This window comes from Solea solea, chromosome 6 (assembly GCF_958295425.1).
Source record: "Solea solea chromosome 6, fSolSol10.1, whole genome shotgun sequence".
Lineage (NCBI taxonomy): Eukaryota > Metazoa > Chordata > Actinopteri > Pleuronectiformes > Soleidae > Solea > Solea solea.
Genome location: NC_081139.1, coordinates 20,493,159 through 20,511,657, shown reverse-complemented (window position 1 = coordinate 20,511,657; position 18,499 = coordinate 20,493,159). Strand labels below are relative to the sequence as shown.

The window sequence follows — 18,499 nt, the reverse complement described above, 5'->3', positions numbered from 1 at the left end:
AGAGCTGGAGTGCTTGTCAAACGTGGAGAGCATGAATTGTAGGTTCCAGTCTCAGACCACACGTCACGCTCTTTATCCCTTTAAAACAGGCTGACAGTGACCTCTAGTGGTGAATCATCACATCTCTTCTTTTTGTCAACACTTTTCTAGTACGTATGTAATATAAACCTGAAAACAGTGTCTCTAGTAGAACTGATTTAGAGCATGAGTTCATATACCCACACAACGTAGGATTTTATTAGGTGTATATGTTTTATTTTTTATATGTTTGCAAGTTTTTTGTCTTATTGTTAGATGTCTTGTATGGACGCAGATCCATGACTGTTACAATGAACTTATGTACAGTATATTAACACGATTAATCATATAACGTGAGATTAAATGTCAGGATATCTTGGTCTTTAATTATTCAATTTTAATGTTCTTTGTTCGTAAGAAACCCCTAATGAAGTGCTTGGTTATAGTAAACCACCCAAACACCCACTTGTGCAGGGACAGAATATAACTGAACTAAATACCATAATTAATAACAGACTGTACACAAACAAAACTGCAGCTAAGACTGTACAACACCATTGTTTTATAGTAACATCAAGGGCAACATGTCCTGTTTTACCTAAGATATGAAAACACAAAAGCATTTAAAACTGAAAATGGCAGGAACATCAATGACTCATGAATAATCTAATGCAGAACCATTAGTGCCGTAAATGTACTTTTTAAAGTCTTTTTTAAAGGTGCTAATAAAGCACATTGTCAGGCAGGATGTTCAACCGAATAGTAACCAAATATATTATAAATATTCACCCAGAAAGACATTCAGTGTATGATAAAGACCAAGGTGCGAAGGGTGGGCTGGAATTCTTAATTTGCTGCGTGTGACGTATGACGCAGGCGTTGTTTTGGAGAAGGAAGTGAAAGGGGAAGAGAGAAGCTGGGAAGCAGGTAGTCAGGCAGGCAAGCCTTCAAACAAAGTGCCAAATTTATACACCGCCCGTTCTTAGTCCTCCAGTTTACGAGGCTGTTTTTGGGGGGAGTTCGCGTTAAAGGCAACCCATTTTATTGGATTTTGAAACGAGACATTGAAAGATTGAAGCTAGCTGACGAGTGGACTACCAGCTAGCCAGCCAGCTAACTAACTAACGTAACGCCTAGTTAGCTTGTGACGCTCGCTGTCCTCAACATTAACGGCAAAAGTCAGCCCGGCAGGTTGGTCCCGGTGCCGTCAACAAGTCCCTGTTTCGCTGAGGAACAAACTGAGAGTAAGTTTTTTACACGACAACAGTCTGTGAGTATGAGAGCGTTGCATGTACTTTCTCACGGTGCGCTCGGTTTCCCCTGAATGCTAATGCTGCTACAGCTAATGTTAATGGTGGTGCTGTGTTTTTCGAGAAGCTGGTTGGCAAAAACAAGGCCGGCCTGTGGCTCCTCTGGGTCCACTCCATTCACGAAGGAGACGGTGTCGGTCGAACTGAGCTGCAGTGAAAGATGCCTCTTAGCGAGAATGCGAATATGTAATTATTGAATTGCTTGTGTTTGTACTTGGCCTTTATCATGGGACGATGTGAGCATTTTCTGTCACAATTGGCTCCACCAAAATAAATTGCGATTCACGATGTTATTGCGGCAATTGTTAGAAGGATTCATTATTTTAGAGTTTTTAGTTTGGATACAACGGGTAGATCCTTCTGTCAATACTGTATGTGTATACATATAAAGCCGGAAGACAAAATTACAAAATGCTGTAATGAGACATTACAAAATGCTGTGGTGTTGCAAATTATGTCATTAAGGATACATATACAAATACAGATACTGGAATTATTGGGAAAATGCTGATTTCCCCTCTTTAAAATAAGTCAGTCAAACCCCATGTTGGCAAACTTGTCCCATTTTAAAGTTACTCTTTTGATTTTCTCCATTAATGATTGTCTTGATAATAGAAATTACTACAATGTATTTATTGTTGTACGGTCTTTCTATCATGATGCATGCAAAGGTGGGTTTTGAGTAATGTACATTGGTTGTGGCAGTGTTGTATATCTGTCATATTGTTGCCAGGCAGATGAGACTCCAGTGTTTTTCAGTGTGAAATGGTTTTTGTTTCAGTTGTGAGTGACTCACACCTGCTTATACAAATGTGACATGGCTACAACGCCTATTACTTGTACCAACAAGCTTGCTTGCCATATAAACTCCAAAAAGTCTTCACTTTTTCTTGTTCAAATACAAATGTTGCCTTGTCAGCCATCTCAGCTTTGTTTTTCCTTTTTACCTCTTTGGCTTTTGATACCTGTTTTCAATCCCTTTTTTGTTTGTCGCGATTAATTGTAGTTGCTCACAACTATTCCTGCTGTCCTCTCAGTTTGCTTTACTCTTGCACAATTGGCTTTCAGGTACCTATCTGGTAGTTTGGAACAGCTCTAGGTTTGTGGAAAGTACAAGTTCCCTTCCTGCTGACGTGGTTAAAATGCCTCTTTGCACACAGTTAACAAGAGAAAGCACTCTCAGAGCACAAACTTCTGCCAAATCCACCCAGTTTCCCAGTGTCAATACATAACCCTTTGTATTGAAAAAAACAAAACATCACAATCAGGATCCATACCTGGATCACCACCAAAATCTTAAGTTTTCCTTGGGCCATAACCTACATTACCAGAAAACAGGCAGACAGTGAGGAAGTGATTTATGGGCAGAAAAGAAAATGGTACAACAAATGTTTTAATCTTTTAAAAGTGAACTTAACAAAATTACTCGAACAGTTCGATTAGCTTGTACTGTGAATGCTGTCTTGATTATTATTCTAAAACCGTATTTGATTAAATTGTTTTTATTGTTTTGTTGCCATAAAAAATCCTAAAAGTCTATGAAACAAGAAATAGGAATTCAGCAGTGTTCATTAACATTAATTATTAGTTAAACTTAGATAAGAACATTTGATCTTTAGTCACACTTCTGAGCATCACACGATGCATGTCATGTTACCAACACTGGGATGGTGACAGGAGACCATGTGACAGTCTTTTGAATTATGCTGTTAAGTGTTAAATTCAATTCAAGTCAAATGTCTTTTTCCCCCTAGTTTGACTAATAGTGACTGTTAATGTGACCTGCATGGTAACACAATTTAACGCAGAAGTCAGATTTTTGACCCCTCAGCCTCTGTTCATTTTCTCACTCAATGTTCACAGACAAGGTCTTGCTGATTAACTTAAGTCATACAATTTTATGCTGCTGTGAATTACGACAGCATATTAAGACTATTGTGAGCAAAAAGTATTAAGGAGATGGTATAATTTTAATTAATGTCACATTTAAGCCAAAACAAATATGCACCAAACACATACTGAGACATCAATTAGTCAATGTATGTTTATAACCCTTTATAACACACACAAGGACCCCAAAGTGCCGTACTCTACATAAAAAAATAATACTTATGATAGCAGGAATAAAATAAGAAGATAAAATATACATTAGGAGCAGAAGGAAAGTGTCACAGCACTATGAGGCCATTCTAAATAAATACATTTTAGTTTGCCAGGTTAGTGGTAGTATGCAAATGAGATATGTTAAATCTTTGAGAAGATGGGAAGTTTATATGTGGGGATTGATAAATTATACATTTCATAAGAGCAAAAACATTTACGTACACATGTATTTGTGTGAAACTGTTTATCTGTCTTTCTGCATATTTTATTATGCCATAAAATGTAATGATGTGAGCTATAAGTAACTGGTCCTAAAACTATACTAAATTATACTTAATTTTGGTTTAATTTGGTGAGCAATGTCCACTTGATTTCAGACCATAATCTGCATTTATTAATCAATGTCTTGCATTCTGCGGTTGAGCTGAGATGAATTTGTTCTGTAATCATGTGACCAGTCTGAGCCGAGACAACGCTGTTGTTCATGCCTCTGTCAGCATGTCTGTGTTCACAGTATGGTCGTCACTGGAGTGCTGTTCTCATTCCATTCAGAAACTATGCAAGTGTACTTTCCAGCTCCTGATGGGAGCTGAAGTGTTTTTGTTTCATGTACTTAGCTTTTAGGATTTAGATTTATTTTTAGGTTTCATCATGAGTCAGGGTAGCAGGTAGCAAGTGGTATGTTTTTTTTGTTTTTTTTTTTCAAGTTTTGTTTATGTGCTTGCATGACTCTAAAAACCTGTTTGGGTTGGGCTAAAGGGTTGAAATGTCTTTTGTGCTTTGTTTATGAAGTTTTTTTTCTGGGTTTTTGTGAAAATGTGCATCATTTTGGACCATCAACATTACAATAATTACCGAGCAAGCAGAAATCCCAGTAATGTATTTCTACACTCTCTTTATTATTACTCTTTTTATTTTTATACCTTTTTTGACCTATAACTTCTTATTGAAACTGTTCAAACTTTTTCCAGAATGTAGAGACATTTAGTTTAAAACACATTTCTGATAGTTTCCTTTGATAGTATGTTCATTGTTGAGGAGAAAAGCTCAACCAAATGTCCATACAGAATGATTTTCTAATGAATCTGAGTGAGTGCTACATCTATAAACCCTGCTGCCCTTGTATTATCCTCTTTTAACCACCTAAAATGTTGATTGGATGTCAGAACATGGCTCACTTTTCCAGTGGACGCAGGTAACAGCTGACTGAATATGTTAGTTGCCCTCAGAAACTCCTGTAGTTTTATTGTTTTGACTCGGCTTACATGCTGCACTTGAATGCTTTGGTGCTTTGCCAGAGAGTTATCGTGACAGGGAAAACCCTAACTTTCATGGTAAGCTGATAGGAAGTGGTCACATTTTCTGTTAAGATGTTGTGAAACTGGTTTGTATGATTCAACAAAAGCAGATGGAAGTGTTAATTTCCTCCAAATAAGTTACAGATTTAGTGCACGCAATATGGCAGTCGTTCAGAAAAATGTCTATACAGCACATGGCACAACTGCACCAAGCCAGTTTTTAATTGTTAGTAGAGCTGACGTCCCATAGGGCAAAGGGCAAGATTTGATTTCACATGCAGTCCTTTGCTGTGACCTCAACCACACGGGAACCACATTTAGTCACTGTTTATATTCTTAGTGCTGGTCCCAGGCCCGGATAAATGGGAGGGTTGTGTCAGTAAGGGCATCTGGTGTAAAAATCTCTGCCAAATCAAGTATATGGACAGTTAATCCACTGGGGTGTCCCCTAGAGGTACAAGCAAAAAGAAGAAGATTGTTTCTGCTTCGGTGATGTGTGTACACTAACGTCTTTTGTTAATTTACTCATTTTCTCATCATTATTGATTCTAAGGCTTCTTTCAATCTTATATGTTCATGCATATTTGGCAATTGAACTGATTCTGATTAATATTTTCTATTTAATGTAGCTGTTCATGTTATTTTATCAGCAAAAACTGCTCAAATGTACTGATTCTACTTCTGTTCATCTTTATTATACATATTACTTACTTTTTTAGTAATACTTTTTTATGTAAGATTTAGGCATTTTTAAAGCTTACTATATTGCAGTACTTCTCAAATAGTGGGGCGGGGCCCCCTGAGGGGGTGCGGTGAGGTGTTGGGGGGCGTGAGAGACAGGGCAGGACAACTTATACAGTGGTTTATACAGATAAATAAATAAAAATGATCAGGTTCTCAATAGTATTTCAATTCGGGGAGGGGGCGTGAAAGCATTTATGTCCTCTGGGGGGGGCATGACAGAAAATAATATAGAACCACTGCTATACTGACAGCAATCTATCACTTAAGATGAAAACAGTATTAAAAAATATTCTTTGTTGCAGTATTTAGTATTTGTAGTGTTCATTGTATTTCAGATTACTGCCATTGCTGCGAGGAAACACTGCACCTTATTAACTAGAAAGTTGCTGCTGTAGCCATTGTTACTGTCACTATGCACATTGCACACCTACTGTAAACGATTTACTTTACAATTGCACTGTGTTCCAGTGATCCTTTGTACAAGTGAAAGAAATGTGTGACAAAAGATAAAGCAGCTTCTTATGTAATCAAGGCTTATTTTTATCTGTTCAGTTGGTTTGTGTGTGGATCTGTTTTACAGATAGTTTCTCAGGACTTGAACATGAAACTACATTTTTGTCCCACAGTTAAATGTAGCAACAAAAAGTTGTACTTGAAATACATGAAATTTATGTCAGCATTGCCAAGATCACAGCGATTGGCCTCATCTAGTAAATGATTCTCCTGCTGCACATTTCTGAAATTGCATTGTCAAACAACAAACCTTTGTTGGAAAGCGTTGCCAAGCTGTATTTTCAGAACTTCAGGTTTATTATGGGTAAAGGGTTAGGCATTGGCTGATAATATTTATTGATTGGCCACTTATTACAAATTCTGTTTTTTTGTTCTTGATAACATTTGCTAAGTCACAAAAACATTTTTTTTAGGTTTTTTTTGATGACCCAATTTCAATGTAATATCTAAATTATACTTTATTTTTATATAATTGCCTTGCATCAATTTTTCAATAACTGGTTACTGAAGTCAATCATTTCCTTGGGTTAGTTGTTATCATTAAACAGTTATATTTTATCATATGGAGGGAAAAAAGAGAATTGGCTAAATATATGGGCAAAAAATACTCTTTATATAGTTATTGGCCATGGGGTGCCCTGATTTCTTAAAAACCTGCTTCACCATAGAATTACCCATATCAGTCGACCGGCACATAAATGTGTCAAATACATTTGTCCCTTATTACTGCAAATTTATGTTTGTGATATCTGAATTTGAGGTGCAGTTTCAGAAATGACATGTTATACAAATATATGCACATGTAAAGACACATACACTATTACAGAGGGTTATTTAAATATTCTTGCTACCCCAAACATGTTTTGAATGGTGTTGTAACTGTTTTGTTTTTTTATTCTCTGACATTTTGTTCACTGAGAGCAACATGTGATGGTGGAGTGTGCTGTCACTGTGATGTCAGCAGAAAATGTCAGATGCGTCACTTTGTTTGGAGGAGTCTGTCCTTATGTACTTGGTTACTTCAGAGTAAGAATGATGTCTCGTGATTTGCCCAGCAGCTCAGAAAGCACATGACTGGAATAAATGGTATCCAATTACGATTGGTCCATGGCCATGAAACTCTACATGCAAATGTGTGTACTGTTTTCCAATGGCTGTCTTTGCCCAGGCATACAGTATTTGTGTTTTTATATTTGTGTTTTTGAGTGAACAGATTGTGATTTAAAATGTTTAATTTAAGTTGTTTTTGTCTTTCTGCAGCTTTGGAAAAATGACATCCAGGAAGAAAGTGCTTTTGAAAGTCATCATCCTGGGAGATTCTGGGTGAGTCATTTTGTAACCCTGGCATGTAAAAAACAGCGGATTATCTTTATCTTCAAAAATAGTTCTGACATGCCAAGCTATTATTTTTGCCAGGGAATCAAATATTTTTAAATGTTTACTTCCTTGTTGTCAGGAGTTATGACTGTGCTGTCTCTAGGCAGAGTGAGTCCTCAGCTCTTGACTAATGCAGCCTCACAGTTCAGCATCTATGTTTCTATGTACCCAAAAAGCCCTTTTTGTCATGATCAACTCCTTTGGAAATAAAGAGTGGACAGAATAAAAGTGACTTTGAACACACCCTCTTTACTCCCATGATTTTCGACTGTGGGAGGAAACCGGAGAACCCAGAGAAAACACACACACACACACACACACACACACACACACACACAGGGAGTAAGCGTGATGCAATTAACCAAATACATTTTCAGTACCCAATAAGAAAACACATCATGGGAATAAATGGGTGGAGTCAGGCTCTAGTGATGATTAGCTGATGATTATCTTACCTTGGCTCAGGAGCTTTATATCCCTCACAAGATTTGAGGCTTGGTTTGTTTTAAAAATAGTCCAAGCTCTGCCCATTTTAAATGTTTTTGTCACATTGTCAACTGCACATTGTAATTGGTAAGATGTGCACCCATTGAAAGCAGAACTTTCAATACAAAACAGCTTAGTCCCACCCCCCAAAAAAAATCAAAGCTACAGTATTGCTCAGTGAAATTCTGTTGCTTATGTGAAAGCTTACATTGACTGAATACAGATATGAAAATGATTACTAACACGTGAATAAATACACATGTGCTTGGTGTGCAAAGGCCTGTAAATATATCAGTTAAAGTCAGCTTTTTGTTTGCTCTGTGACTCTTTCAATGTCCCTTTTTTTTTTGCTCCTATTATCAGTTAACCTCTTGTCTGTTTTGTGTCTGCTCAGTGTCGGAAAGACGTCCTTAATGAACCAGTACGTGAACAAGAAGTTTAGCAACCAGTACAAAGCAACAATAGGCGCTGATTTCCTGACCAAGGAGGTGATGGTGGACGACCGGCTCGTTACAATGCAGGTGTGGTGAGGCACACTTACACCTGGAAGGGCTACATGTTAAGAGAAAGAATGAACATTTAAATCAGAGTAGAATGTCCTGTATTTCTAGACACTGATTAGAGTGCCACAGTTCATGACTTTATCATCTTTGCTCTCCTGTGTCCATTCACTAAACTAAAGTCTCGATTTGAATGTCTAGATATGGGACACAGCCGGACAGGAGAGGTTCCAGTCCTTGGGCGTTGCGTTCTACCGAGGAGCAGACTGCTGTGTGCTGGTGTTTGATGTGACTGCGCCCAATACATTCAAGACCCTGGACAGCTGGAGAGATGAGTTCCTGATCCAGGCCAGCCCCCGAGATCCTGAGAACTTTCCGTTTGTGGTGCTAGGCAACAAGATTGATTTGGAGAATAGACAGGTTGGTATAAGTAGTTTTAAATAATGAATCATCTTCCTTTGTACACTATCTAAATGTCAGATCTCCTTGACACAAAGCCCATTTATTTGTGTGTATACATATTTGAGATGTGTACAAGTGCTCATTGAGTCAAACAGCTGTACAGAGAATAACTTAACTTTTTTAACCTTCTGACTAAATATTGTTTGTCCTACTCTGCATCTGATGTGTTTCGTTCTCTTTTACATCACTTATTTAATAGCTATACACTGTTGTTTATGACCTATAATGGTTCTTGGTAAATGTTTTTTATTACCGGTACACATGCTGCTGTCACAGCCACCAGGAGCAACTTAAGGTTAAGTGTCCTGCCCAGGGACACATGGACATGTAAACTAACAGAGCCAGGATCAAACCCTGACTAATCATATTCAGCTGTTGATGTATTTTTAATTAACAATTCAGTCTGTAACAATTATTATTAACCTGTTGCTTCCTCTTCCTACTCGCAGGTAACCACCAAACGGGCTCAGGCTTGGTGTCAGAGTAAAAACAACATCCCCTACTTTGAGACCAGTGCCAAAGAAGCCATAAATGTAGAACAGGCATTCCAGACAATTGCACGTAACGCCCTCAAACAGGTGAGTCAGGGCTGCTTGAAATGAAAAGTGAAACAGATGTGTACTCTTTCCATGCATAATTAGAGTTTTATATAACGGTGATCTTTGACTTGGGTCAAATATGTTTTAACTCGACTCACTCACTCATCTTTTACTGCTTTATCCTCCACTGATTGTTTTAATCTACCTTTACTTCTGGCAGGAGACAGAGGTGGAGTTGTATAATGAATTCCCAGAGCCCATAAAACTGGATAGGAACGACAGAGCTAAAGCTTCAGCAGAAAGCTGCAGCTGCTGAAGGACAACTTGGACCATCTTCTGTCTTGGCTCTCTGAACAACCCTGTCACCGGTTACATCACCTGCACCTTCTCTCCAAGGGAATGGACTTCCCTACTGGTCTTCCTCCATCACACCACTGTTCATTCCATCAACACAACCCTTCACAAATTACGCTGCACATGGATGTAGCCCACCTGCACTTAATACACAAATTAATACCCTAGCGTACTATTGTAAAAAAAACAAAAAACACACGTTAACAGATCTAATGCCCAAAGATCACACAATAAAAGAATGACACCCTTTCTGATCACACGGTCCTTGACTTGATGGCGAGTTATCTCCGGTCCTGCCCACCAAAGTGGTCTGACTGTGGCTCTGATTGTCGCACTGTGGGGACACTGAGATGGAGCCATGTTCAAAGAGTGCAATTTGGATCTGTGGATGGACTGGACTGGCTGATGCTCTGTAATGTGAGGCGATGTTGGCTAATGTCAGCATTCCACGAATATTCTCGCGTTCACTTTTCTGTTGTTTTCCGTTGCCTTTCTCTCAAGAACTAATCCAGTTGAACTCTCTCTTTATTTGTGTTTATGTATATATATTTTCTTCTTCTCAATTGGTTGTTGTTTCTTAAGCCAATCCTTTTTTCTATTTCTTTTCTACATTTTTGCCTCTTTTTATTTTTTTGTGTTACAGCGGGATGACTGACTTTGGGCAATGTCTGCTACTACATCTTGAGGTGACCTTCAAATAAAAAAAAAAAAACGCCCTTGCTTCTTTTTCCATGTGAAATATAACCTCAGAATCTGTCAGTTTGGTGACTGTATTGCCTTTTCCCTTCAAGGTTGTGTGTTAACTGCCTCACAATGCAGATGAAAAGTTCCTAAAAGGACATAAAGTAGAAGCTGATGATGCAGTCATGGTATAAAACATGGATTAATTCTTAATATATTAATATTTGCCTTTATGTAACATTACTTGTACCGCTACTATTAATGCTATATGTGTTGCGTCTTTCATCATACATCTTTCAATGCTATGGAACTATAGTATGTGTCATCAACACAACATACTGTACATCTGTCTGCCTTCTGTCATGTCTTTATTATTGCTGTTCCCTCTATCTGCTTGTAGCTCAGGTTGGCTAAGTACTTAATATTTTTAATAGTGTATTACGGTGTATAGACAATAAAGGTAAAACGCTGATTGATTGATTGAACGGAAATCAATGTTCTCTCTTTGCATTTAAACATCCAACTTTTTGCCCTGGTATTACGCCTCCTTATAGACGAAAATCACTGCGATGGCCAATGATGTTATCAAACTAAATTGGGATGTCAAATAAAACTCTTGAATACATGAGTGGTGTGACTGTCTCAATTTCTGTTTCATTTGGTTGATTTCTGTTTTTTGCCCATTTGCTAAAGAGACATTTTTCTGGATGTTACTCTGATTTCAAATCCGAATGTGTTGTGATGTGTGGATGAGCTGCAATGATATAGCCTGAAAATATGTGGTAAATGATTACAGGGTTTTCTTTATTTTATTTGATCTGAAGTCACGAAGTCATCAGCACTTCTGGTGAAGTCTGGGGACCTCCATAAACCTTCATGGTGTCCAATAATTGATGCACCAGCTAAACAGCAGATGGGTTATTTACCATAAAGATTAAAATAATCCCCCATGTACCTGACATAGGCTACATTATCTCTACACACTTTAACATAACAGTTAGGTGTAATATGTAGATATAACATACTAATATACATAACTAATATACTGTATTTCTAAGATAAAAAATATTGTCGTCCCTGTGGTAAACACTGTTTAAAACATTGTTTGAAGCTAAATGGCAAAATGTTGATGTTCTTTTCAGCTTGAGCCAATTTACAAATGGCACCTCATGAAATGGTGAATTGAAAATAAATATAAATATATCTTAACTATAAGAACATGTACATAAATCCTCTATTTACTGTATTAGCTTACTGTGTTTTCTGGGAAAGTATAAATAAAAGTTAACAAAGGCTGGCACAACAATAGCTTGTGCTGAGAGGTGAAGACTAATCCTGTGATACAACCATGAAGAAGAAAAAATGGAATGAAAGATTCTAACCACTGTTACACTGTAAGTTATTCACTTTGAATAAACTACAAACTAGAATTGAACACAAGCTCCACACTCATCTGACAATGAACCAAGTAACTCATTATTCCTGAACCGACAAGACATTCGAATTGTATGACTTAGTGGACCTGTGCACTATTCATGGATTATTCCATGAATAGTATATAGTAGTAATAGTAATAGTATATTTTATATTATAAAATAAAAACTGATCTCCTGCCAAATACAATACAAAATCTTTTCACAACCAGAGAGACTCACTGTCCGCTCAGGAAGACTGTATATCAGTTAAGAGTGTGGATCTGTGGAACAGCTGCACAGAGGAAGTCAAATTATGTACATCACTATTTATACGAAAAAAAAAAACATTTAAAAATCTGACTGTTAACATATATATGAAGATAGAGTACTATTTTGTCTGGAGATTGATATATGTTCTTGTTTTGACTATCACAGTTTTTGTTTTATAAATCACACACTGACACTGATATAGGTATAGTGTCTGCCCTGGAAAGAATCACACAGATAATTCTTATTTTTGTACGTCGTGTTATAACGCTGGGAAGACGGGCAGTATGACGAAAATGCAATCAGGAATCCATCATTCTGGCAGGACCAAAGGAGTTGAGTTGGAGGCCATCACATACACATACAGTATATGATAATGATAATAATTAGAATCCAAAAGGGAGTTAACGAAGGGATGCTTAGATCTGATGGGAGAGAACCAGGAGTTTCCTGTTTTCTGGAGTATGGGAGAGCCTGCAAACATGTTGCTATTGTCAAATTTGTTGTCATGCATTGGAAATTTAAAAAGAGCATGAGAACATCAGCCTAAGATGTGAAGATCGGGAGCGACTCTCACTTGATTTATTTATTTATTTATGCATCCTGACTTGATGTTAGTGACAAAATGACTACAACTATGTGAGAGAAGTAATATTCCTGAAAAAAACATGAAAAATACCTCGCTGATGTAAAGAGTAGTGGAGGAGGAGGTGTGTCATGGTGTCTGACTGATATTTACAACAGTGCAATTACACCCGGCAACTGTAGTGGGTGCTTGAGAGGCAAAAACCTAAAATGTTGCCCTGTATTACTTTAAGGCGAGAATTTTTTTTATTATTTTATATAATTATAAAAAAATATTATTTATCAGTGCCTGCTGCTTGCAAGCCCTTTTTGTCCCCATGGTTACTCGAAAACTATGACATTTTTGTGACATTTTGGACGACATACTAAACAATGACATTTTGGTCACATTTTGGACGACATACTAAACTATGACATTTTGGTCACATTTTGGCTACATACTAAACTATGACTTTTTTGTCAAATTTTGGACGACATACTAAACTATGACATTTTGGTCACATTTTGGACGACATACTAAACTATGACATTTTGGTCACATTTTGGACGACATACTAAGCTATGACATTTTGGTCACATTTTGGACGACATACTAAACTATGACATTTTGGTCACATTTTGGACGACATACTAAACTATGACTTTTTTGTCAAATTTTGGACGACATACTAAACTATGACTTTTTTGTCAAATTTTGGACGACATACTAAACTATGACATTTAGGTCAAATTTTGGACGACATACTAAACTATGACTTTTTTGTCAAATTTTGGACGACATACTAAACTATGACATTTAGGTCAAATTTTGGACGACATACTAAACTATGACATTTTGGGCAAATTTTGGACGACATACTAAACTATGACATTTTGGGCAAATTTTGGACGACATACTAAACTATGACATTTAGGTCAAATTTTGGACGACATACTAAACTATGACTTTTTTGTCAAATTTTGGACAACATACTAAACTATGACTTTTTTGTCAAATTTTGGACGACATACTAAACTATGACATTTAGGTCAAATTTTGGACGACATACTAAACTATGACATTTTGGTCACATTTTGGACGACATACAAAACTATGACATTTTTGTCAAATTTTGGACAACATACTAAACTATGACATTTTGGTCACATTTTGGACGACATACTAAACTATGACATTTTGGTCACATTTTGGAGGACATACTAAACTATGACATTTTTGTCACATTTTGGACGACATACAAAACTATGACATTTTGGTCACATTTTGGACAACATACTAAACTATGACATTTTGGTCAAATTTTGGACGACATACTACACACTTTGACATTTTGGTCACATTTTGGACGACATACTAAACTATGACATTTTTGTCAAATTTTGGACAACATACTAAACTATGACTTTTTTGTCAAATTTTGGACGACATACTAAACTATGACATTTAGGTCAAATTTTGGACAACATACTAAACTATGACATTTTGGTCAAATTTTGGACGACATACTAAACAATGACATTTTGGTCAAATTTTGGACAACATACTAAACTATGACATTTTGGTCAAATTTTGGACGACATACTAAACAATGACATTTTTGTCAAATTTTGGACGACATACTACACACTTTGACATTTTGGTCACATTTTGGACGACATACTAAACTATGACATTTTTGTCAAATTTTGGACGACATACTAAACTATGACATTTTTGTCACATTTTGGACGACATACTAAACTATGACTTTTTTGTCACATTTTGGACGACATACTAAACAATGACATTTTGGTCAAATTTTGGACAACATACTAAACTATGACATTTTGGTCATATTTTGGACGACATACTACACACTTTGACATTTTGGTCACATTTTGGACGACATACTAAACTATGACATTTTGGACGACATACTTAACTATGACATTTTGGACGACATACTAAACTATGACATTTTTGACACATTTTGGACGACATACTAAACTATGACATTTAGGTCAAATTTTGGACAACATACTAAACTATGACATTTTGGTCAAATTTTGGACGACATACTAAACAATGACATTTTGGTCAAATTTTGGACAACATACTAAACTATGACATTTTGGTCAAATTTTGGACGACATACTAAACAATGACATTTTTGTCACATTTTGGACAACATACTAAACTATGACATGTTGGTCAAATTTTGGACGACATACTAAACTATGACATTTTTGTCACATTTTGGACGACATACTAAACTATGACTTTTTTGTCACATTTTGGACGACATACTAAACAATGACATTTTGGTCAAATTTTGGACAACATACTAAACTATGACATTTTGGTCATATTTTGGACGACATACTACACACTTTGACATTTTGGTCACATTTTGGACGACATACTAAACTATGACATTTTGGACGACATACTTAACTATGACATTTTGGACGACATACTAAACTATGACATTTTTGACACATTTTGGACCACATACTAAACTAGGACATTTTGGTCAAATTTTGGACGACATACTAAACAATGACATTTTGGTCAAATTTTGGACAACATACTAAACTATGACATTTTGGTCAAATTTTGGACGACATACTAAACAATGACATTTTTGTCACATTTTGGACAACATACTAAACTATGACATGTTGGTCAAATTTTGGACGACATACTAAACTATGACATTTTTGTCACATTTTGGACAACATACTAAACTATGACTTTTTTGTCACATTTTGGACAACATACTAAACTATGACATGTTGGTCAAATTTTGGACGACATACTAAACTATGACATTTTTGTCACATTTTGGACAACATACTAAACTATGACTTTTTTGTCACATTTTGGACGACATACTAAACTATGACATTTTGGTCAAATTTTGGACGACATACTTAACTATGACATTTTGGTCAAATTTTGGACGACATACTAAACAATGACATTTTTGTCAAATTTTGGACAACATACTAAACTATGACATTTTGGTCAAATTTTGGACGACATACTAAACTATGACATTTTGGACGACATACTTAACTATGACATTTTGGACGACATACTTAACTATGACATTTTGGACGACATACTAAACTATGACATTTTTGTCACATTTTGGACAACATACTAAACTATGACTTTTTTGTCACATTTTGGACGACATACTAAACTATGACATTTTGGTCAAATTTTGGACAACATACTAAACTATGACATTTTGGTCAAATTTTGGACGACATACTAAACAATGACATTTTTGTCACATTTTGGACAACATACTAAACTATGACATGTTGGTCAAATTTTGGACGACATACTAAACAATGACATTTTTGTCACATTTTGGACAACATACTAAACTATGACTTTTTTGTCACATTTTGGACGACATACTAAACTATGACATTTTGGTCAAATTTTGGACGACATACTTAACTATGACATTTTGGTCAAATTTTGGACGACATACTAAACAATGACATTTTTGTCAAATTTTGGACAACATACTAAACTATGACATTTTGGTCAAATTTTGGACGACATACTACACTATGACATTTTGGTCACATTTTGGACGACATACTAAACTATGACATTTTGGACGACATACTTAACTATGACATTTTGGACGACATACTAAACTATGACATTTTTGTCACATTTTGGACAACATACTAAACTATGACTTTTTTGTCACATTTTGGACGACATACTAAACTATGACATTTTGGTCAAATTTTGGACAACATACTAAACTATGACATTTTGGTCAAATTTTGGACGACATACTAAACAATGACATTTTTGTCACATTTTGGACAACATACTAAACTATGACATGTTGGTCAAATTTTGGACGACATACTAAACAATGACATTTTTGTCACATTTTGGACAACATACTAAACTATGACTTTTTTGTCACATTTTGGACGACATACTAAACTATGACATTTTGGTCAAATTTTGGACGACATACTTAACTATGACATTTTGGTCAAATTTTGGACGACATACTAAACAATGACATTTTTGTCAAATTTTGGACAACATACTAAACTATGACATTTTGGTCAAATTTTGGACGACATACTACACACTTTGACATTTTGGTCACATTTTGGACGACATACTTAACTATGACATTTTGGACGACATACTAAACTATGACATTTTTGTCACATTTTGGACAACATACTAAACTATGACTTTTTTGTCACATTTTGGACGACATACTAAACTATGACATTTTGGTCAAATTTTGGACAACATACTAAACTATGACATTTTGGTCAAATTTTGGACGACATACTAAACAATGACATTTTTGTCACGTTTTGGACAACATACTAAACTATGACATGTTGGTCAAATTTTGGACGACATACTAAACAATGACATTTTTGTCACATTTTGGACAACATACTAAACTATGACATGTTGGTCAAATTTTGGACGACATACTAAACAGTGACATTTTTGTCACATTTTGGACAACATATTAAACTATGACTTTTTTGTCACATTTTGGACGACATACTAAACAATGACATTTTGGTCAAATTTTGGACAACATACTAAACTATGACATTTTGGTCAAATTTTGGACGACATACTAAACTATGACATTTTGGACGACATACTTAACTATGACATTTTGGACGACATACTAAACTATGACATTTTTGACACATTTTGGGCAACATACTAAACTATGAAATCTTTGTCAAATTTTGGACGACATACTCAACTATGACATTTTGGTCAAATTTTGGACGACATACTAAACTATGACATTTTGGACGACATACTTAACTATGACATTTTGGACGACATACTAAACTATGACATTTTTGACACATTTTGGGCAACATACTAAACTATGAAATTTTTGTCAAATTTTGGACGACATACTCAACTATGACATTTTGGTCAAATTTTGGACAACATACTAAACTATGACATGTTGGTCAAATTTTGGACGACATACTAAACAGTGACATTTTTGTCACATTTTGGACAACATATTAAACTATGACTTTTTTGTCACATTTTGGACGACATACTAAACAATGACATTTTGGTCAAATTTTGGACAACATACTAAACTATGACATTTTGGTCAAATTTTGGACGACATACTAAACTATGAAATTTTTGTCAAATTTTGGACGACATACTCAACTATGACATTTTGGTCAAATTTTGGACGACATACTAAACTATGACATGTTGGTCAAATTTTGGACGACATACTAAACAATGACATTTTTGTCACATTTTGGACAACATATTAAACTATGACTTTTTTGTCACATTTTGGACAACATACTAAACAATGACATTTTGGTCAAATTTTGGACAACATACTAAACTATGACATTTTGGTCAAATTTTGGACGACATACTACACACTTTGACATTTTGGTCACATTTTGGACGACATACTAAACTATGACATTTTGGACGACATACTTAACTATGACATTTTGGACGACATACTAAACTATGACATTTTTGACACATTTTGGGCAACATACTAAACTATGAAATTTTTGTCAAATTTTGGACGACATACTCAACTATGACATTTTGGTCAAATTTCGGACGACATACTAAACTATGACATTTTGGTCAAATTTTGGACGACATACTACACTATGACATTTTGGTCACATTTTGGACGACATACTAAACTATGACATTTTGGTCAAATTTTGGACAACATACTAAACTATGACATTTTGGTCAAATTTTGGACGACATACTACACACTTTGACATTTTGGTCAAATTTTGGACGACATACTACACACTTTGACATTTTGG

General features: G+C 35.7%; 1 protein-coding gene across 1 annotated transcript; it reads left to right on the top strand.

The window, feature by feature from the left end:
• The first annotated feature begins 899 nt into the window (after positions 1–899).
• LOC131461304 (ras-related protein rab7-like) lies at positions 900–11,010 on the top strand. Its single transcript, XM_058632467.1, has 6 exons — positions 900–1,262; positions 7,247–7,309; positions 8,244–8,370; positions 8,551–8,769; positions 9,261–9,389; positions 9,571–11,010. Exons 2-6 carry the CDS (start codon positions 7,257–7,259, stop codon positions 9,664–9,666), a joined length of 624 nt encoding a protein of 207 aa, XP_058488450.1. The 5' UTR covers positions 900–1,262; positions 7,247–7,256; the 3' UTR covers positions 9,667–11,010.
• The last annotated feature ends 7,489 nt before the right edge of the window (positions 11,011–18,499 follow it).